Source organism: Molothrus ater, chromosome 12 (genome assembly GCF_012460135.2).
Source record: "Molothrus ater isolate BHLD 08-10-18 breed brown headed cowbird chromosome 12, BPBGC_Mater_1.1, whole genome shotgun sequence".
NCBI classification, from domain to species: Eukaryota; Metazoa; Chordata; class Aves; order Passeriformes; family Icteridae; genus Molothrus; species Molothrus ater.
Window position 1 is genome coordinate 1539441 of NC_050489.2, and position 22486 is coordinate 1561926.

The 22486-nt window shown below is 51.2% G+C and overlaps 1 protein-coding gene across 1 annotated transcript in view; it reads right to left on the reverse strand.

Annotated features, from left to right (window-relative positions):
- Positions 1–3080: 3080 nt before the first annotated feature.
- LOC118691410 (hydrocephalus-inducing protein homolog) overlaps positions 3081–22486 on the reverse strand; it is a 74395-nt gene continuing 54989 nt past the window's right edge. The window contains exons 39-64 of the mRNA XM_054516180.1: positions 21884–22007; positions 20016–20634; positions 19372–19530; positions 18764–18951; positions 18403–18585; positions 18063–18182; positions 16661–16817; positions 16383–16555; positions 16028–16226; positions 15219–15318; positions 14518–14617; positions 13875–14043; positions 13427–13665; positions 13036–13108; positions 12214–12418; positions 11583–11809; positions 10840–10991; positions 9716–9908; positions 9054–9162; positions 8225–8473; positions 7738–7880; positions 7175–7396; positions 5852–6012; positions 5236–5336; positions 4262–4649; positions 3081–3465 (exon numbers count right to left, since the gene is read on the reverse strand). Coding sequence (XP_054372155.1) covers positions 3327–3465; positions 4262–4649; positions 5236–5336; positions 5852–6012; positions 7175–7396; positions 7738–7880; positions 8225–8473; positions 9054–9162; positions 9716–9908; positions 10840–10991; positions 11583–11809; positions 12214–12418; positions 13036–13108; positions 13427–13665; positions 13875–14043; positions 14518–14617; positions 15219–15318; positions 16028–16226; positions 16383–16555; positions 16661–16817; positions 18063–18182; positions 18403–18585; positions 18764–18951; positions 19372–19530; positions 20016–20634; positions 21884–22007 — 4892 coding nt within the window. The 3' untranslated portion in view covers positions 3081–3326. The remainder of the gene's footprint in view (positions 3466–4261; positions 4650–5235; positions 5337–5851; positions 6013–7174; positions 7397–7737; positions 7881–8224; positions 8474–9053; positions 9163–9715; positions 9909–10839; positions 10992–11582; positions 11810–12213; positions 12419–13035; positions 13109–13426; positions 13666–13874; positions 14044–14517; positions 14618–15218; positions 15319–16027; positions 16227–16382; positions 16556–16660; positions 16818–18062; positions 18183–18402; positions 18586–18763; positions 18952–19371; positions 19531–20015; positions 20635–21883; positions 22008–22486) is intronic.

Here is a 22486-nt window from a genome sequence, read left to right on the forward strand (position 1 = left end):
TCCTGCAAATCCAACCCTGCCACAAGGAAAAGCTTGCGAGCCTTCCTCACGTCTTTCTGTCCTACTGCCACCACCCCGAGAGCCGAAGAAAAAACCAAACCCACCCAAACAAAAGGAAGGCTGCAAAAATGAGTTCACTCTGGAGCTAATTGCTTTTCAGAAGAGTTTAATTTAATACATGTTTATACAATTATACAATATAGGAAGCACAAGGGCTTTAAAACTGTATGTATACAAGGACACATCTTGACCTTTTCCTGGATCTTTTTTACTTTTGCAATCTATAGAAGGTACACAAAATAGTATTTATAAGCCAGCCTACATTAAGTAGATGCAAACAGCTCACCTCGGTTGTTGCATCACAGAGCAAGGTGGAAAGACAAGCAACTAGATTTATTTCAACAAACAGCTGGCAAATGTTGCATATAAAACTCTTCTCCATCAGTTATGGAAAATAACCCAGTAATATTGCTTCAAACCTCAGAAACCACTCCTGGAGAAGCGCAGATCTGTCAACGTGTGTGCTCAGCAGCACTAGAGCACATGGCTGTCAGCAGACCAGCCAGCCTGGGCGGGACTTATCCTTGTAAACCCAGGGACCAAAGCCCAGAGGGGAGAAGTGCGGCTTGTTGGCGTCCTGTGGAAACCAAAGCCCACAGCAGCAGCTGAGGCCGTGAGGAGGCTGCGCTGTGGAACAGGACTTGGGGGTGTCCTGGCCTATTTCAGCTCCCTCGCACCCTCCTCCCTCAGATGAGCCGTGTGTGATTTACAGGTCATTATCAGAGCTCCACTTGGAAGTCTTAGCAAACACTCCAGATCAGCCCAAATATAAAAGGGAAAGAACATAAGAAAGGGGGAGAGGGATGAAAGGCAACAGTCTAAAAGATGAAACAGCAGCTGCATTCTTCTGTGGGAAGGCTGGGGAGTCCCGAGGGGGGAAATGGGGCACGGCTCGGGTACCTGTGATCCAGTGGCGCGGGTGGCTCCGGGCAAACCCCGATGCGAGGCAGGTGCCCGCTGCCGAGCGCTGCCCGACTGAAGATGGGATCTGCGGGCTGAGGGGTGGGATCGCCGGGCTGAGGAATGGGATGGGATCGCCGGGCTGAAGGACAGCGAGGCCCCGCCGGCCTGAGGGCTGGGATTGCCCGGCTGAAGGACAGCGAGGCCCCGCCGGCCTGAGGGCTGGGATTGCCCGGCTGAAGGACAGCGAGGCCCCGCCGGCCTGAGGGCTGGGATTGCCCGGCTGAAGGACAGGGAGGCCCCCCCCGGCCTGAGGGCTGGGATTGCCCGGCTGAAGGACAGCGGAGGCCCCGCCGGCCTGAGGGCTGGGATTGCCCGGCTGAAGGACAGCGGAGGCCCCGCCGGCCTGAGGGCTGGGATTGCCCGGCTGAAGGACAGGGAGGCCCCGCCGGCCTGAGGGCTGGGATTGCCCGGCTGAAGGACAGCGGAGGCCCCGCCGGCCTGAGGGCTGGGATTGCCCGGCTGAAGGACAGCGGAGGCCCCGCCGGCCTGAGGGCTGCGATCTCGCGGAGCTCAGGGCAGAGCCCGGCCCGGCCCCTCAGGAGACGCCGCAGCCGCAGCGCCGCCCGAGCGCCTCAGGGCGCGGCCGCCCTCGGACTCGGGACAGCCCTGAGCCTTCCCCTCAGCCAGGCGGGAAGCGCTTGGGAGTTGTAGAACCGGCAGGGGTGAACGACATCTTTAAGACCATCAGTTCAACGTCAGCCCAGCACTGACGCTGCAAACCCTAAAGCACTGAACCATTTGCCAGTGTCAGATCCAGAGGCCTCTTTAACACCTCCAGGGATGGCAACTCCACCACCTCTCTAGCCAACCTATTCCCAGGCCTGAACTCCTGAACAGTGAAATTTTTTTTTCTAAAATCTAACCTGAATTTCCTCTCAAGGTGAGGCCACTTCCTCTGGTTCTTAGTGCATAGCTAATATCTGAGTTTATTAGAAACCCATTCTGTTATACACCGTTCTGATACAGGTGTGGACCTGATTGGTCATTTAATCAACACCTTGTCACACCATCTGCTAATTAAGAAGACACCCTTTGGTAAACTTCTTATGAAAAAACAACTGTTCAAAGCACCAGCTATAATTGCCTGCAATAATTTCTGAGATGTAAGTCATTAGTTTCAGCTCTACCTTCCCAGATAAGGTAACCCAAGTAATATTTCATTGGGAGAAACTGCTATGCCCTTTCTTGGAGCACTTCTGATCGGTAATAATGCTAATCTGGTTTCAATCATTAATTTGGTAATATGGTTCTTAAGGATAGCATTCATTCTCTCCACACATCCAGAGCTTTGAGGGTGCCATGGGGTATGGAATTTCCAATTTATGTCTAATACAACACATAGAATATAAAAGTTTTGAAGTATAGTGTGTTCCCTTATCTGAGTCCATTCTTTCAGTTATTCATATCTGGGAATGATTTGTTCTAATAGCATCTTAGCTACTTTGGAGGTAGTTGCAGTTGAGGTAGCAAAGGCTACCAGTGGGTGAGGTGATCAACTGTTCCAAGAAGATATTTCCATCTCTGTATTTTGGGGAACTCCGTCTAATCTATTTGCGTATTTTGAAAGGGTCTAAGGGCTAGGGCTCTTCCCTCACTAGGCTGTTTTCTCATCACTTATTTATCTTTTAATAACTTCAACATTGTCCAGTCACTATTTGGCTACTGCAGAGACTCCCTCACAGCAATAAGTTCTTCAGAATTGATCATACAGTGCTTGAGCTCTCCAGTGTATTCCTTGGTGTAGCTTAATTAAAATTACTGTAGCAATTGCTTTATTCATTATTTGCCTCCCTGTCCTGCCCAGCTGTGACTGGAACTACACCAAAGGGAAAGTGCCTGCAGCCGAAGGAAGGCTGTGCCTGGGTATCTGGTTCTGTTTGTTGTTGCTGCCAGCATTGTTGTTTGTTTGCCTTGTTGTACATACTGGCAAAGAACTTCTCCCATATCTTTGCCTGAAAGCCCCTAATTTCAAAGTTATCATAATTTGGAAAGAAGGAGGTCACATTCTCCATTCCAGAGAGGTCCCACAGACACCTGTCTTTCAAACCAAGACAAGCTGACAATTAACAATTTATTAACAATTGTTTATTAACCATTAACAATTAGTTGTCAATCATGAATTAATTATCAATCTCATAAACAGTTAAGTAATGTAGGTAATTAAAGGATAAGTTAGAGGTGTTCACTGGAGCTCAGAAGGGTAGCTGCGGAGGTCTCTGGTGAAGGGTGGGAGACCAGCAGCAGCAGAAGGCACGATGTTACCGGCTCCTGCAGGAGGCTCCAGCTGACACAAATGCTGTCCCTCAGGTGCTGCTTTCCAGAGCACCTGCTTCTTGGCTCCCTGGCCTTTCTCTGTCTGCTCTACCAAGAATGTTCTGCTCCCGGGCTCTGCCTTTCACAGTCACCTGCCTCATCTTCTCAGCTGGATTCAGGTTAGGAATCCTAGGAAGGAAGGGACTGGGATTAGCCAGACAAACATTCCCAGCCAGTTGCTCTGCAACTCGCAGAGCAAGTTGCACAGTATTGCATCCTCTCTCTGTGCAAGCAGCAAGCAGCAAATTAAACAACTGCACTCTCTGCATGGAGGCTGCAGAGGTGCAAGGGCAGGACCATGACCAGTTAAGTGCCTGGGGACCAACTACAGCACACAGGGTTCCATGTAGAGAAGGCCCTTGCTTGTCTCAAAAGGAAGCAGAGCTAGGGACTGGCTGGTTCCTGGATCTTTTCTTCCAGATTTTGCAACCTTCCAGCAGCGTGATGTTTCATACGGTGTCTTTTCCCAGTGCCTCCCTACCAAGGCCAGATGATGATCTTTCTGTGCTCCTGTGGCTGTTTCTGCCACCTCTCTGGGGCTGCCTGTCTCCCACCTCCCCATCCCAGCCAGAGGGACTGAAGGGAGGGTGTTAGGGGATGAACCAGGCTGTGCTTGGTGGTGCCCAGCATTAGGACAAGAGGCAATGGGCAGAACCTGAAGAGGAAATTCCACCTCAACCTGAGGAAGAACTTCTTTCCTGTGCACGTGCCAGGTTGCCCAGAGAGGGTGTGGAGTGTCCCTCACTGGAATGATTCCAGAGCCCTCTGGACACAACCCTGTGCCATGTGCTCTGGGATGACCCTGCTTGAGCAGGAAAGTGGGACCAGATGACCTACTGGCGTCCTTTCCACCCTGTCCCCACCCTGTGATCACCCAGTGATACCCATCAGAAACATGAGTTGGCAAGGGCTGGATGTTCCTCACCTGCACAGCAGGGTGGTCTGAAATGTCCCCGCGCACTTTGGGGAGAACTGCACTTGAAAGGCCTGCTTCTGGCCAGGAGTGATGATGCCGTGGTAGGGCTTGATGGAGAACAGTGGAAGGCTGTAGATGGCATCTGGGAAGATTTCCAGGGCGGAACCAACACGCTTTGAGCGGCACAGCTTCTTGGAATGGTCCTGCTGCTCGAGCTGCTCCTTGGAATCCTGCTGCTGCAGCTGCTGCTTGGAATCCTGCTGGTGCAGCTGCTTAGCCAGCCTCTGCAGCAGCCGCAGCTCAAAAGGAGGAGTTTCAAAAGGATGCTCCTGCTGCCACCCAAAACGATGCAGCATCTTTCTGCAACGCCTTAAAGTTTCAGAGGAGAGGAAATGACCTGCAGAGAGGAAGAGGACACCTTTCAGAGACAAAATCCTGTGCTCCCAGCAGCTCTGCCTCCTGCTGCAGGTAGGTGGAAAAGAGCTGGGATGCACTTGGAGCATCTCTGGCCAAGTACTTTTAGCAGGAAAGAGAGCGTCTGGGAGCAGGGTCTCTGCCTGCAGCACACACTCCTGTGCCAAAGCAGGAGAGTTGGTTTTAGACGGTGACTTTGCATTTGCCCTGGAGTGGGGAACTGCACACAGACAGTGGCTACAGGTCAGCTCACTTGTTACACCATTGTTTTTCCCAGTCTCAGACTTCTCAAAGAATCTGAGATGTCCCTGATGTCCCCCTTCCCAGTCCTGACCCAGCACGTGGTTGTCCTCAGAGCCTGGCTCAGCTCCTTTGCAGAGTAGAAGTGGCAGAGCAAGAACAGAAGGGGATGAACGGCAGATAGGGGCAAAAACTCTCCAGCTGCAGCTGGGAAGATGCTGATGAAAGTGGACGTGTGGAGAAGGATGAAAAAGCAATTCATGTTTTGGAGTGAAGTGGCAGGGCCCACCCCTCCCCAGGCCCTCAGCTACCAAGTGAAACGCCCTTACGTGTCAGAGCAGGTGAGAATGGCTTCTTCACTGCTTCACTATCTGCAGCTTCCTCCCAGTAGTATTCCAGGGCTACCTTCCCTGTGTTGCATAGTCTGAAACTGAAAAGCAAGAAGGAGGAATAACAAAAAATTTCCAATAAATATAAAGCAAATAGTACGGTAACATTGTCTGATGGACTCCTGGTACCACTTTCTGCTGAAGAGCACCTTCTTCCCCAGGCAACTCTGCCATGCTCAGACTGCTGTCCTGGGTGGTCTAAAAAAGTATTTCAAATTCTGGAAGTTTAAGAGGAAAGGGCCAACATGGTGCCCAGGACATTGAAGCCAAGGGGCTTACTCTGGACTTTAGGTCTTGGTTTGACTACAAACTTATTTTTGAGCAGATGAGGACAGGTAACATGCAGTGAAAGCAAACCCATGGCTGCTCTCAGCAGAAAGGTATGGCAGCACTGAGGCTCTCCTGACCACCATCTCCTGCTTGGCCTTGTGTGCACGTAAAAGGGCCTGTGCTGGTTTGGGCTGGGGCAGAGTTCTGGGAAGCAGGCACTGGGCCAGCCCTGGGCAAAGGCAGCTCCTGCTCCCAGGAGGAGCTGGGCCTGGCCTCCAGCACTCACGTAGCTGTCCTTGTCTGGAAGGGCAAGGTATCCTTGAACTCAACCATGGTCGTGCTCAGTTTGAACTGGGTGTAGGCAATAACAGCACTGAGGTACACCTCGGCCTCCTGGCTGCTCTCCTCCAGCACAGTGTGAGCTGGTTCCAGGACTGGCTCAACCACCTGCAAACAGAGGAGGGAGGAATCACTGAGCAGAGCCCAGAAGGTCAGGCTGAGAAGGGAATCGTCTGGCCTCCAAGATCAGCCTCATAGAGGGACTGGAAAGGACCATTCACTTTTACTTCCCTGGAAGGATGACAAAATTGGGACTGCTCTGCTACAGTAGTTGTTTCTACCCACTGATCCAAGCAGTCACTACCACAGCTGTTAATATCCCCATGGAGACTACAGCTGTGTTCCAGTCCCTGTACTTCAACCTTGTAGAGGGACTGGCTTTTTTCCTGTCCCCTATAAATCCAGCAGGTCTCTAAATTAGGGTTAAGTTCTCCTGCTGGAGCTTTGTGGATGGAGAACCCAAAGACTGAAGAGTTTTAGAAAGCACCTTTTCCTTCTTGTCTTAGGAGAAAGTGCTCTCCAGATGTCATGTCTGGAGCAACAGCCACACTGCTGGGAGCTGAGCATGGGCATTTTGGGATGTGAAAGATCTCACTTGGAAAGTCTCCAACTGCAGATGTTCTGATTGAAAAGAGGATGGTTTTTAGAGGCCTTAAAATGGTCCAGAAACTCAGAAAGAACCTTCACCCAAGATGAGTGTGTTTGGCAATAATGACAAGAAAAGCAAGAGTCTCAGGAGATGATCCTTCTCTGGCCTCCTCCATAGAGTCATACAGTGCCTGGGCTACTCCATGATGAGACATCCCACACAATACAGAGACCACAACTATTCTCTGGTATCCATGCAGACAAAACTTGGAGCTCACCAGCATATGCAGGAGAAGTGTATTTCTCTCCACTTTAAAAGAAGAGACTTAACTCCTTGTTTGTGAAAAGGCACCAAATGAGATGAAGAGATTTCGAACACCATAAAATGGGATAAAATCATAAAACATTGTCTCCCATTCAACATGGGCTGCAACACTTGTGCTTGTGGCACAGACTGATGGTTTGTGTGTGGCTAAAGGTCTCTTGTCCAAAGGCTTCCCCCTCTAGTGTGAGTGTATCCAGTCACTGTGCATCCACCTCTCCCCTGGACTGCACTGCTGGTGAGCCTCATGGCTGTGCAGTGTCCAGAGGAAGCAGGAGCTGCACAGCCAGCAGGGATGGTGTTATGGTGGTTCTTTTGGTAAAAGCTGGGTTGCCTTTTTTTTTCCTTTTTGCTTCTTACCTTCTCTCTTTTAGGCCACCTGGCTGCTGGGTCTTTCCATGTGACATCCTTCCACGTGACAATGCACATTTGGTCATCCCAGTCTAGGACCTTCCTTCGTGGCAGCTCAAAGTTGATCTTGGTCACCTTACATTTCACAAGGTGCCTTCTGAAGGTGGCTGGGACATCTGCTTTCAAGATCACTGTGATGCCCTTAGCACAGCCAGGATGGAGGTGTCCCACCTAGGGAGAATCAGGGAGTCAAGACCAAACTGGAAGCACTGCCAAGGGCAGGACTGACAGCAAAAGGGACTGATGTGGTGAACAGCTGTGCCAGGAATCTGCACCTCAGAGTGGATTTATGTGAAATTTGACAGACAAAAGTATGAACAAAAGGTGCCACCTCCCAAAATATGAAGCCTTTTCTGCAAGGCTGGCAGCCTTGGCCCAGCCAAGCCAGGGACTGCATCTCCTACATGGCACTGGAATGGGCTGTCAGGGGCATGTGAGGACTCCCTGCCAGCTCCTGGGAACACCAGGGCAGGGCTTGAGCAATGGGGAGAGGCAGAGCAGTCCACGCTCACCTTGGGGGAGAACTGGAATGGGGCGTCTGCCTCCCACTCAAAGCGCATGACCTGCGTAAGGGTGTGGTTGGTGATGGTGAAGGTCCTGCGGCAGCGCTTCCCGACGGGACAGTGCCCAAACTCAATGTGATTGACTCTGACAGCTGTAAAGGAGGAGAGCAAGGGATGTCAGCATGCAGGGAGCTCCACCTGCCCCTCTCACGTGCACAGACACCTGCACGTTCAATGCTTCCTTTCTCCAAGTCTTTCTCCCTCTGCAGGGAGTTCCCCAGGCAGTTCCCCATCCCACCACTTCCAGGGAAACACCCTGACACATCCCTAAGCCAGCGACATGCAGCACAGCACACACTGCTCTGCGTGCATGGCTGCCACACCCACAGGCCACCAAGTCCCAAGGGTGACAGCCCAGGCCTGGCTAGAGGGAGGACACACGTGATCAGACATTGTCCTCTTCCTTGCTCCACCTTGGCAGCCTCTCCTCTCTTACCATCAATGATGTCTTTCCTCAGACTGCTCTTAGCATTCCTCTCCTGGGTGTCTTCCTTTAATCCATCAAGGGTGAATTCGTCCTTGTGGCCTTCACCCACCAGCTCTACTAGGGTCATGCAGACGTCCCCCACTAACAGACCAATCTTCCCTTCCAGACGTTGAGCCAGGGTGGGTTTGAAAATGACATTAAACTGTGCCGATTGCCCATGACGCAGAAGGAAGAAAGGCTGCTTTGAGGGCTTGGTCTCTGCACAGCAATGGAAATCAGAGTTAAGTGATACAGCTGTACAGAGGAAATATTTCCATAGGATAAATGAGGAATAAGAGGTTCAAACCAGCTGCCTTCTAAGCACAGCTTCTACCCGCAGTGGATCCAGACCCTCTTGCTATGTTCACAAGACTGCCACCTCCAGACACATCACCACTGAAGCAGCTTAACCTCAGGCTGATGCCCAGCCCTCATTCCACCTGCTTCCAGCCAGCTCCAGCCATATGCAAAGCTGAGCCAAAGAGTGCTTTTGGCTTCTGCTGGCTGTCTGTGTGCTCAAGGGCTGTGTCTATTCAGGCTAGTACCTTTCCACATGCAGCAAATACCTCAGAGGGTCCACTGAGGTAGTCACAGTCCCCCACAACTCAACCCACCATGTCTAGAAGAACAGAACAACTTCCTAGAAGAAGACCCCTCAAAACATCCCCAAGAAGAGCCTGGGGGACAGACAGCCCAAAGAATGAAACTAACATCTGGCTGCTGCTCAGAGAAGCCAGAGCAGGGCTCTTTTTTTGTTTTCCCTCTGTGCATGATTGCACTTTGTGGTTAATGAATTTACCGTTTCTGATGGAGTCCCCTTCCACACTTCCAGCGAGGGATGTCTTGAATGTGGAGGCCCTGCCTTTCAACAAGAACACTCCATGCTCATCCTCCAGGCGTAACATAAACTGAGAAAAGGGAAGCCAGAGCATAATGATGCTGGTGTAAGTACAGGATGGCACAGAGACTGACACAACAGTGCTGCTGGTCCCACATGGGAGCCCAGCACCTCTCCCACTACAAGCAGCACTTAGCACAAAAGTGAAGTCAAACCAGCTGAGAAAAAAGGGCGTTCAGAGGCATCTGGATAGAACTGACACAGAACCAAACAGGACAGAAAGTAAGGGGCAGAATGTAATTAAACCACAACTAAGTTTCCTTCAAATGTAGTAAACTGGGATCAAATACAATCTAATGGAACTGGGAAACCACACATGTCCATGAGAACAAAAGGTGACCTGAGAGATGGAGGAAAATACTCCACCACCTTTCTTGTGTTCAACTTAAAGAAAAAAGACTGGATGGAAAATTTTCAATAACTCTCTTTTTGGAGAACAGATGTCAGTCACTTGCTTAAAAAGAATTTCTGACACCTCTTCCCAGGTCTGCCGTGTTTTCTGGGACCCTTCCCCTGTGCCACAAGCACTTGTTCCCAAACCTTCCTGAGCAGGTCCTCCTCACCTTGACAGGTGTGGTGCCATTGTTACGGAGGACCAGGGGGAGTATCTCTGAATCCTCCAGCTGGAGCCTCTTGAAGCGCAGCACGGCCGTTCCCCTCTTGCTGCGAGCACTTGGGCGCACGACTGTCACCGGCAGCTCCTGCCCCTTCCCACTGATGATGAAGGTCAGGATTTGGGGTTTAATTTCCACAGAGCTGCAGGAGAGGCGCAGAAACAATTTCAGCTGGCACTAACCCATTTCTCACTGGGCAAGTGAAGCACCAAGGGCCACCCACAGTGTTTTCCCTGCCTGGTGCTCCTGTACCCCACAACACAGCCCCCCACCAGCCTCTTCCCAATCCACTCAGGGCCATTCGCTAGAGGAATCTGCTCCAAAGAGCCAGAGCCTTCCACAATAACAGTTAAAAACAATTTCACTTAATTGAATCATGAAGTACAGCAGGTAAATAAGGAGGCACCAGATGAGATATGGCAAATCCCCTGGCTGCAGTGAGATGAACTTATGCAACAAGCAAAAGCACAGCACAAAAGCAGTACAAAAGCAACAAGGCAAAAATAAATCATCGTCACCATCAGCAAAGATCATTTCCAAGAACAGTAAAAAAGCAATTGCTTTTTAGCAATTAGACTTGTCTTGTTCCAATTCAGCCACTAAAGGGTTGAGGAAGGGCAGGTCAAAGCCCCAGTTCACAGGTCCCAGGGCAGAGGAACTGGGTTCCTCTTTCATACCAGCTCAAATCACTCACATAAAAAAGCTCAATGAATGCCAGGGAGTCACAGAGGATCACTTAATTTTACAGAAACCAAGAGGAAAATGTGACTGCTGACTTGCTGGCACAGAAACTGCTTCATCTAAAACTTTGTCCGTGGAAACACCCAGGTCAGCTGCAGCACATCTCAGTAACTTCCAATTGGCTACCTAATATTTCCCTATCTTGATAGTTCTTCATACAGAATAAACTATCAGCCTCATTTGTTTACTCTAAGAGTTACTCCTATATCATCTCATGCCAAGTACTCTGCCTAAGGCTACTGAAAGCATTAGAGCTAACAAGAGGCCTGTGCCTTCTCAGTGGAGAGGCAGCTATCAGTGAGGCCTCCCCAGTATTTCACAGGGTCAGTTACCCTTTTGGGATGACAAGGGAAGCCTTGAAGATGCAGTCGTAGCTCTGCTTGTCTGGCGGGGTGAAGGTCACCGTAGCAACGGCACAGGATGAGCCACGAATGGACATCTTGACAGGATACAGATTGAAAACGTTGCTGACAGGGATTTGTTCCTTGGGGGAACCCAGAGAGCAGTGTTAGGAGAAAACACCTTTCAACATGACAGAGTTTTATTCATAAATGCATTACTGAGAACAGTCCCAGACATTGTGTCTTCCTTCCTGCCTCCCTGGGCAGGCTTCTGTCCTCCCATTCCTCAGGGAATGCTGGCCTTGTGCTAAAGCATTGTGTGTTTTGAGTGCTGGCAGCTGCCCCAGCCTATATGGGAGGTGGGCACTGCATGAAAGACCCTGCAAACAACCTAGAACTGGCCTTCAAAGAGAAGGAAAAGCCAGGGAGCCTGAGGAAATGCTCTGCTTTGAGCCCTGCCAGGTCAGTTCATAACAGCCCCTCTCTGTGTGTGCTTCCAGGAGAGGTTCAGAAGGATTCACTTCTCCCACTGAAGACCCAGAGGTGTGAGCCAAACCTTGCCCAAGACATGCAGAATTCCACACAACTGTTCCCTGGCTCTGCTGCTCTCCCCTGCAGTTTGACCTGCACTGATCAAGACTAGTCTGGGCCACAGGAAGCAACGCATCTGGAGAACAAAGCAGGCTCTCACCCGGCCCTTAGAGGGCAATCACCACCTTGGCTCCTGTTCTTACCTCTCCAGGCAGGATGGAGAGGACCACATCACATGGCAGACGGCCTGCATTGCAAATTCTGAAATGAGCTTCTGCCTCTTGGCCAACCAGAACCTTGTTGAAGATGAATCTGTTCTCATCTCTGATGAACAGGCCCGTGCATTCCACCAACTGCAGCTTGCGGTCGAGGTCGGTGCTGCTGCAGATCGGGTACTCCTTGAAGATTAACGCGACATCCTCAACAAGCGCTGTGGACAGACCAGAGGGATGAGCATGGAGAAGCCTCCCTGACCAGAGGGATGAGCATGGAGAAGCCTCCCTGAGGAATTTGTCTAGACCCTGCTGGCCTCTCAGAAGCCTTGATAAGCCCTTTCTGCCCGGGTGACTGCTAAACCCAGCCTTGGGTGGGGGAGTTGGCTGTGAGGAAGGAGCTCAGTCAACCTCAGTCTTAGAGAGCATTGCTTTCCTTTTATGCTTCCAAGCATCCCTCTCAGCCTGGGAGGGATGAGTCCACTGGTGGACTTGAAGAGGGCTGGAACCTCTGAGGATTTTAAGGTGGGACACCAGGGCTAGCGTGCCTCTCTATCCCAGCAGCAAGTTGAGGTGCTGATCAGCAGCAGGTGTGACCAAGGGCCCTGTGGGCAGTGTGTACCTGGGAGGCAGGACTCGGCCATCAGGGTGAAGGGAATGCCGTGGGGATTGTCCTTGGGGTCTCTGCCCATGATGTCAATGTAGAGATGCTCCTCACATGTCCCCTCCTGCCTTGCAAGGCATTCCACTGTGATCACCTGCATGCCACGTGGACGGATGGAGCCACAGCAGGGGGACACCGTGAACACGCCAAGATTGAGGTGACTCTGCAGAAAAAGTTCCAGGAGAGGCTGATGGCTAATAGCTGTGCCTTGAGCACCCCAGCAAAGAGTACGTCCTGCCCTGGCCTCCAGCTGGGCCCAAGCACCCAGTCCCAGGGCAGGGAAGGATGACTTCATGGCCCAAAGGCAGCCCCAGGCTGAGAGCAACAAACCAAGAGGAGCTGCAAGCCTGTCCCAAGTGGCAGAGAGAAAGGAGTTTGAATCTAAAGAATGAAGGTGGTAGTTCTGATCCTTCAACCTCCAGAGGTAACACCAGAGAGCAGAAATAGTTCTGAGAAATGATAGGAGAGAGGTAGGGAACTGAGAAGAAGAACAAGTAATGTTGTCTGAGCTCTGTGGACTGGGAGTTCAGTGGGGGATGGTTTTGCTTCTGAGGTGTTCACAGACCTATGCTGGCTTGCAGCTACCAAACACAGGACCTGCTCCCCTCTGTTGACCCCACAACTCCAGGTCAGAGCCAGGCTAAAGGACTGTCAGTGGGAATGAGCAGATACTGGTCTTGCAGACTACGTCCCACCCTGTGGTGATGAGCCCCAGCCTGGGCACAGCAGCATCTTCTCAATCCCCTGCAGCAGCACTGCTGGGCAGCAGGAGTCACCCACCTGTGTCAAGGAGCTTGACTCCTTTCCTGTCGAGTGCTCTGTAGCTGATGGAGCAGATTCCCCTTGCTTTGAACTGAGGGGAGAAAGCAGAGGTATCTGTCATGCTCAGCTCCCCTGCCTCAAAGGCCACAGCTGGCCTTCCTCCTCACAGAGAAAAGCCTTCCTGCTCCTGATGGCTCCCAGAGAGCAGCCAGCAGCTCCCATTGCTGGACTGAGCAGCTCTATCACCAGCTTAGTCCTACACATGGGGATACTGAGGTGTTTTTTAGCTCCCTCTCTCCAAGCCAGGGACGCAAATGGACGATAGCCCAGGTCTCCTGGCTGCCTGCCACATACCAGCTGTGTGGGGCTGCCTCCTCTGACAGGAAGGGTCCTGCAGGGCTTCTCATACCTTTTGATTTCCAATGCACATGCAAGCTTAGGTGCTTGGCGGATGCAGAATTTGAAATCGGCCATGCCTATGTTCTTCACCACAACACTCCTGGTCTTCGTGGTGCCCATGACCATGGCTCCGAAGTCGGTGGGTGAGGCAGGCACGATGCTGTACTTGCTGTACTCCGCTTCGGCCGACACCCTCACTGGGATGTTGGCGACAGCCGGGCGTCCTCGACCTGGGCTGGCATCTGCCACCTGTGTCCACAGGAAGGGGTGGTAAACAATAAAGAGGCCAGCCGGATTCTCAGCTCCCCTTAACAAGCCTCACAAATGGTGTTGAAAGACTTTGTTTGTGTACGTAGGAGAGAGGATTCTCCAGTTAAAGCCCTCCTTCCATTAGACATCTATCCTGTTTACACTCCCAAAACACCATGTGATAATGCAGCCCGGCCCAGGCAGCTCACCTGGCAGTACAGGATGGGTTTGTTCTTGAGGAAGATTTCACTCGTGGGGTGGAAGAGCATCTCAACATTCTCACCAGGCTGGGAGGCAATCAGCACGCCCGACTGAGGCTCAACAGTGAAGTGGGATGCTGGGTCTCGCATCCTGGGACCTGTACCCTTCAGTGTGAAACTGGAGAGAAAGGGAAGGAATGGAGATCTCTGCAGTTAAAAGTACAGGTGCCACCAACACAGCCAGGACTTTGCATAGGACCAGAAAAAAAAGGGAGAGTCCAGTTCTGCTCAGGGAATCCTGGATCTTGACAGAGAGTGCAGACAATCACAAGATTACTGCAAGAAACCTTGAGACTGAAATTTTTCATTCACTCATTCACAGAGTCTCAGAAAGAGAAAGGAGGTGACCACCAAAAAAAGGCAATGAATCTCAGCATTTCAGTGGCTGAAATTTCTGGGGCTCTCCTTTGGGCTCCAGCTGAGCTGTGAAGAACTGCTGGTTTGTGGCTGAATTCTCTGGTAAAATAATTGAGATCAGAGACCCCAGGTTTTGTATTTACCGTGAGGTAGCCAGCATGGAAACAGGTTCTAGCCATTGACAGAGGGAGAATGAAGGCCTGGGAAATGCTCACTACCAGGCAGCAGGACTCACCTGTACTCAATGTTGTATACCCCTTTGTTCTGTAGACTCAGGATTTTCTTCACGTTATCCAGGACATTAATGGTTCCAAATTCCAAGCTTCCATCTGGACCTGCAGAACACCCACAGAGCGAGGTCAAACACGGTATTTGTGAGCTGCTGCAGAATACACCAGCTCACAAGCTACATGGAGGTCTCGGCACAAAACCCTTTTCAGCAAGATCTCATTCTTGAAAGTGTTTTCCAGCTACTTGTCTGCCCTTTCTCTTCTTACTCAAAATATCTGCAGGCTTAGTAGCTAAAGAGCTCGCCTTCCATTTCCTCGCTCCCAAGCACAAATCCAATTACTTTATATGCTGTGCTGAGCCTGTGGGCGTTGCCAACTGCCTGTTCACGTCACTGTTGTTTCAAAGCCCCCAGATCCAATCTGCATATGAAACTGCACACTTCAAAGTTCAGGAGGGATAGACTTAAGGCTGTCAGAGCCCTGACAATGCTTTATTCCACGCAGCTTGCAGAGTATGTGCTTTACATATCCATGCCTTCCTTGCATGCTGTCCCGTCCCATCCCGTCCCATCCCGTCCCATCCCATCCCATCCCATCCCATCCCATCCCATCCCATCCCATCCCATCCCATCAAGTGCTTTGGTTGCCCACCTCCCAAGGTAATGCAGTGCACCTGGACTGCTTTGTTTGGGAGGCATCCACTGACCTTCAGGCATGTCAATGCTCAGAGAAACATCATAGACCTCTGCAGAGATTTCGATGTTTTCAGCCTGAACATTCCCCAGGATGTTTTCTGTATCTGAAACCTGAGGCAGCAAGAAACAAACACTGTTCAGATTATTCTTTTGGTAGACAGCCTGAAAGTCCTTGTCTCTTCTGGCTGCTTCCCCTATGGCCTCCCTGGCTTCACAAGCATTGGTGGACTCCCAAGCTTTGCTAACCTCTTCCTCTCATGGGCTGCCCCAGTGGGATTCTGCTGCAGTAAAAAACCCTATCAGCCCAACTCTGCACTCCTAGAGCAGGGAATGCTGCTGCTAAAGCATCCTTGAGAGGCACAGGAGTGTAAGAACAACCACAAGAAGTGTGAGGTGTCTCAGAGCAGGTGGCATTGACAACCCTCTCCGATCACCTAGCACCCTGTCTGAAATGCAGCCCCTAAACAGAGGGAAGGGGAACAAAATCCCATGGGGAGATTTTGTTGCACTATGGAAGAGCTTCAGAGAAAGTCCAGGAGGAACGTAGAGATCATGCTGCAGTCTGTACCACCAAACAACAACCTTCAACCTTCAACCATTCAAAGGACAAGGTGGTTGTGGCACAGGCTCAGGATGCAGTGTCTGCTTATCTGGGGGGATCTGGATGCACTGCATGTTCTGGCAAATGCTGTGTAGAGGCAGAAGTTGGGGTCACAGCACCCTTGTGTCTGTCAGGTGCAGCTCTTCCTGACTCTGTCCCTAGGAGCACATGGCTGCTCACTGTGCCCTGCCCTGCCAGGCAGAGCACAGTTCCTCTCACCTCTAGTCGGAGGATCTTCTCAATGTTGCCAATGTGCTCAGCCTTGAAATGCAGTGTCACTTCAAGCTCTGAGCAGGGATCAAGGATGCCATTATCTTGTGACAAGGAGAAGTTCTCAGCAAGGTCATCCAGGCCACTGAGCTGCCAGGCCATGGGCAGTAGGGTGTTGTTTTTCAGGACCAAGGCCCTGCTGTCAGTCCTGCAGAGAGAGGAAGGCACTTGGCATCAGCTGCTGGATGGTCACACCAGCCTCACCACTGAATGCAACTCGGAGCAGCTCCATCCATGCCCCAGAAACCAGAGTCAAATGTTTTCTCTTTGTCACCAGTCTTGGAGTGCTTGTGGGATGACTGACCTGTGCAGAAGCAGCTTGTCAAAAGACAGCTGCAGGGGGCTGACCTCCAGCTTCATGTCCACCCCATGGCAGCACAGGCTGAAGACCACTGGGTCCGGGTTCTTCCCAATGCTGCAGATGAGTTTGTCTTCCAGGAAGCCAGGGCGAGTGGGGAATGCCCAAATGGTCAGCTCCTGGACACGGCCCCACAGGAAGAAATCAAAGGAGCTCTGAGTGTGAGCAGGAGGAGCAGCCCCTGGGCACTTCTACAGTGCCTGCTCTACCTGCCCTTCTCCTACCCGCTTCTCCTTTGGTTTCAGGGTCATGCGGCGAGGGCTCAGAAGGAATGTCTCTTCCCCATCATTCTCAAAGGAGAACTGGACCTCTGCATCCGTGGGGGAGTTGTTGAGGATGGTCAGATTCTCCGAGTTGCTGGGACAGTTCTGCGCCTTGTACCTGTCCACAAAAGGGGAAAAGGCTGCAGAGCAGACTGTTGCCTTTGCCACACACCAAGGAGAGCACCGTGTGCACCCGAGGAAGAGGTGCTGGAAGACCCCACTCTTAACAAACAAACAAGTGAGGGAAATGGATCCCAGTCAGAGGCATGGCAAGGATCCTTGCCGTACTTTGATGCCTAACCCCTGGACTTGGTGCCTCCATCCCAGAAGCCTGATGATGCTCAGGCTACTTTGAGAGTTTTTAATACAACATAAATTCAAGGGTGCCTAGAAAAATAACAGTACACCAGGCACACTGGGTTCTTTCCCCTTCTTTCTTGGGGTGCCTTCCCTGCAGCATATAAAGAAAGGCTTTTGGAAAAAGAGTTTAGCTGATCTCTTTCATAAAAGTCATGAAACTGCTTTGGATTTCATGGATTAGCTCAAAGTCTGAGAGGAAATATAAAGCACCAATTCCCAAGAGGAATGCAAAGAGATAACAAATGATCCTTCTCTCGGGTGTGGAAATAACTTTGGAGTGAAAGGGTTAAAGAGGCAAACAGAAATCCCAAACCATCCATCAACCTGGCTAAAGATCGTCTGGTTTTTTAAACCATTTTAATGTCATTTCCTTGGGTTGTCAAAATAGACCGAACCCTCCAGAGTTCCTATGGAGACAAGAACTTTAATGCTATTAAAAAAACTAGTGACAGTAAAAGTAGAAATACACAATAGCTTCAATGACCACATGTTTAGGCAGATTTTATCCAGCAGTGAGCATGCAATGCCATTACAGGAAAATGTAATTCCTGCTGTATGTTCCCCCCAACACCCATTTGCAGGTCAATAATAAAATCTTGTTATAATTACAGATGAATGAAAGTTTTACAAAACCATCTACAGAATAATTGCTTGATCAGGCTACCTGCAGAGCTCAAAGCACTTCAAAAACCACCATAAAGTTCATTTCCTAAGGGGTGAAGCTGAGATGTGGTGGGGGGCAGGAGTTGCCATCCAACATCTTTGGACTGGCGGCAGCACGCGGCTCTGGCCACCAAGGCAGCTACCAAGGCACCCACTGGGTAGGCAGAGCAGCTCCTCCAAGGCTCATTTGCCTCTTATCTGTTCAAGTTCACATCTGTGGTCCTTCAAACCTGTGTCTCTCCCAGGACTCTGCTGGAGACTGCCCTGGATTGTGCCACCAGGACAGCATGTCTCTCCAGGCATGTCCAGAAAAGTACAAGGCCCAGCAGGGAGCACATACCACTCTCTTGATTTCCCACACACCAGTGGTCCAAAGTGGAATTGCTTTGTGCTCTCAACATATTCCTTGAAGATGATTTCATCCTCCTCCATGGTCTCCCTCCAGTGTGGAAACACCAGCCTGGGCAGAGAAAGTGGAGAAGGAGGAGCTATGAGATGCTCCAAGTAGGAAATGTCATCAGAAAGCCATAACCCTTCCTGGTGGCTGAGGTACCATCTGCCTTCCCAGCTCCCAGCCCAGGAAAAGGTGTTGGGCCACCTCAGGCAGCACAATCTGCCCAGGCCTGGCTGTGAGTCCAGGGGCAGCTGTGCTGTGGGAGGCTGCCAGGGCCCAGCCTTACCGAGGGTTCTGGCTGATGCTGGGGTACAGGCCGGTGCCACAGCAGGGCAGCTCGTACTGGCGCTTGGACAGCACGAGCTCAAACCTCAGCGTCTGCTCAAACTTCCCTGGCTTTTTGACGAAGAAGTGGACCTTCAGTTCCACCTCACCCTGGGCAGGCACTTTCCACCGGTACCGTTTCAGCCTGGCAAATAAAGAGGAGGCTTCAGACATTGCTGAGGAGCAAATGAAGCAAGGAGGGTGCCATGGTCTCGCCATCCCATGGAGGCACTGGCACGGGGTCACTGTGGAGCTGGGGACAATGGACCTTGTTTGGCAAGAAGACCAAGAAGCAGAGGCATCACCTCCTCTTTGTGGCTCACCTGAGGAATGCTGCAGGGGTTGAGGGTCTTTCCAGCACTTTCAAAGTACTTCTGGATCTTGTTGCAGAGGAATCCCGGGGACTTTCTGTTCTCTGTGTGGAGATCTTTGCAGACCTGACTCTGCTGACCACTTTACCCGTCTTTGGCCGCCTCTCAGCAGAACTGCCCTTCGCATCTGGGGCCTTGGCCTAAGGAGAGAGAGAAAAGGGAGGGAGAGGTGAGCCCTGAGACATCCCCGTCCTGGAGAGTAAAATGGGGGTTTGTTCACCAACAGAAGAGAGAATAAATACATAAGTCCACCTGCCCATGGGCTTGGTTTTCCTTATTGGTGCTTGTTTTGCCTAGGATGCCCCTTCTTATGCAAGACCCTCTCCTCAAAGGAAGTTGATGGTTTTAAGTTATTTTTTTCCTTCTTGTCTTACAGAACTGCTCTGTTTCCAGCAGAGTCCCATCCCTGACAGAAAGGAGACCTGCAGACATGGGGCCCCCCATCACATCTTCACTACCTCTCCACAATGATCGCTTTCCATCCAGCCTGTCCCCCATGCCCCCATCCAGCCTGGTCCCTGCCCTGGCACCTTCAGTGCCAGCACCACTGGAGCACCCACCAGATTGTCTCCCATGGCAGCACCTCCTGGTGCCACAATGGTGAAGGGCTCCACACGCTCTGCAGAGCCCAGCCTCTCCTCTGGGTACTCGACTATGGAGAGCGCAGCACCAGGGGGAAGGGGAGGGCTGTCAGGATGCAGTCCCAAATCTTTCAGCAGCTAAACAGAAGAGAAAATCCTGTTGATACTTCTGTCACCTTCATCCTCACAACTCCTTCTTTAAAGGCACCGAGCTTTCGGCAATGGGGTTTTTGACTTATAGGAAGTACAAGCGCTTTGCTATGCCCAGTGGGGTGAGCAGGCTCCAGAGCAGATGCAAGAGCAACAAGCGGGACCGGGAGAGAAGCCTCTCCCAAGTGACTCAGCTGAAGAAAACAATGGCCATGAGCTGCCCTGTCCTGGGACCGTTTATATTGATTTCTGGAGACTCTGAACAGATGGGATACTTGTACACAGAGCACTCCCACTTCCTGCCCATCTGAGGAATGGTGATAACCTCCCCATTCACTAGATGCTACAGAGTCATTGTGGAACATCATCAGAGGTCTGGACAAGGCTCAGTGACATTACCACCTGGGAGGGACACAATGCTCCAGGGCCCACAACCACAGCAAGCTCAGGATCTGAGCCTTGCAGGGTTTTACCTGTTCTTCCGTTGGCAGCTTCCCATCCCTCAGGATCTCCCCAATCATGGCCTTTGGATCTGTGACCTGGATGTCCAAGCACGGCACCCCGACATGCTTGTCTCTGACTGCTCCTTCTGCAACTTTGCTTTGTGTCCCCGGCTGAGATGACTGAAGACTGCTTCGGCCTTCATGTTTTGGTTTAAGCTGCTTCTTCACATTCTCCCAAGGCCTTCTGGTCCTCTGACCTTTGTTTCCAGCTGCTGGCTGGGACATGTTTCCCTTTTGGATCACAGGTAACTGCACGGTACCCTGAACCCGGTCCCAGTAGGAGAAAACCTGTGCGATGTCCTGCTGTGATGACTCATAGATCTGAAACCTTAGGATCAAGTTCTCATCTGGGCCCTCCAGGACTTTGGTTTCCCCCCTCCCAGAGGCTTTGGTTCCCCTCTTCTGTGGGGGTTTGGGTGCCCCCTTCTCTGGGGCTTTGGTGTCCTTCTCCTCTGGGGCTTTGATTTCCTTCTCTGGTTTTGCAGGCTGCCTCTCCAAGGAGACATTCTTCTTTTCCTCCTTCTGCCTCTCTTCCTCCACTAAGGCTTTTGCCTCCTCCTCAAGCTTTTGAGCCGGCTGCTTCAGCTCCCTTCAGCAAACAAAATAGAAAACATCGCTGAGAGTCACCACCAGAAACTTGGGCTCAGCTAGTCCTGGCTGGCCCTGCACTCCATTCCTTGATCCTGAGGCCATGGCAGAATTAATTTCTGTGGATTTTCCTCAACCCACAGAGGTTGGGAACATCCCAAGTGAGGGGATTGGTGGAAGGGGACCTCCAGGACCAGCCAAACCTAAGCCTTGCCATTGTAAGGCCTCAACTGTACAACCTCCCTCTTAAGGCACAGCCAGACACCTCCAGCCCACTGCCAAAGGCTGATCCACCAGCTCTTTGTGCTGATGCCTGAAAATGATCTTTGTCTCTTGACTTCCCAGTTTAAAGCAGAGCACAGATTGCTGACATCTGCTTATCTCTCCTACAATTCTCACTCAGCTCATTCAGCCCCCTTCTCTGTGGGCACAGCCTGCTCCTTAATGAGAATAATCCTATCAGTCAGAAAGCAAAGGCTGCAGGAACTCCTTTCCTGCAAGACAGGCTCCTGTCAGCCAGATTTCCTGCTGGAACCCAGCTGTGACCAAGCAAACTATCTGACCAAGTGCTATCTGCCATGGAAACAACTTGAAGCAGCCTCATCTGTCTCCTCCCCATGAAACCAACTTCAGCCTGGCCTGAAAGGAGTCCTGAGCTTGCTTCAAGCACCTCCACTCCCAGCTCCACACTTTTCCTGTGAGTCCTGAGCTGGGCTGCCTTGCTGGAGCTGAGCTTCTCCTGGGCTGGCCTACTGCTGCAGCTGCAGGGGAGCCTAAAGGACATGAGCTTTTCTGGCTGCTGTCCCAGCATAAGGAGAACCCTGGCAGATCAGCACTGCAAGGACTTCATCTGGGGCAGGAGCAGGACCCAAAGCAAGGGTTTGTCTGTGCCCCACACCTGCCCATACCACAATCTCACTGTTTTGGTGAAGAAGGGAGATGATGAAGAAGGTGCAAATCAACATTGTGGACTTGAAGAGACTTCTACAGGCAGTGCCAAGGCAAGCCCAGAGCCCAGCTCCCTGCAGGCAGCAGCTAAGCTGGGAGGGCTCAGCACTCAAAGAGAGAAGATGTTGTGTCTCAACAGAAGAAGGTCCTTCCTCTCTTGGGAGCCAGGGAGCTAAGAGAGTGGCCATCCTTGTGTTGCTTCTGGCCTTTGCTATCAAATACTTCTGAGCTCAAAGTCCTTGGAGCAGGGAAACCTTCCAGGGACAAAACTCTGAGCAGTAACCCATGGAAGGCTTACTCACCCCTCTGTCTGTGTACTCTTCCTTTCCTGTAATATTTTATCCATTTCTGCTTTCTTCTCCTCAGGGAGGGCATCATACTCATCCTCATCCATTTGCAAGATGTGTTCTGTGTTCCTCTGCAGAACTTTTTCCTGCTGCAGTTCTTTAGCACAAACCAGAGGAGAAACAATGAGTGACTGCAAGCAGAGCTGGGTGCTCTGGGTCAGCTGCAGGGATTCACAGCTTTTCCCCACCCAGCCTATCATCCCAGGAGATAGTGGGGAGCTCATATCCCTGCTCCAAAATTCAGACAATCCCCCAAACTATGGCCGAGCAGAGAGTTCCTGGGCTTTGCCTGGCTTAAGTGCACCAAGGCTGAGGACAGTCGTTTGTCACTGAGCTACAGCAGCTGGCACTTGTGCCCAAGATTTAATGGTAGAGATTAACATCTCTAACATCTGAGGTCTTTGAACCTCAGACCTCCTGCAACTCTGAGATGAGTGCTGCTTACACTGAGGCAGAAGGTAAAAAGATTAATAAAAACATTTCTTACAAGCTCTGCTGCAAACCCAGATACACAGAGATAAGGTTGAGGGCTTGAGATAAGATTGAGAGAGAAGATTT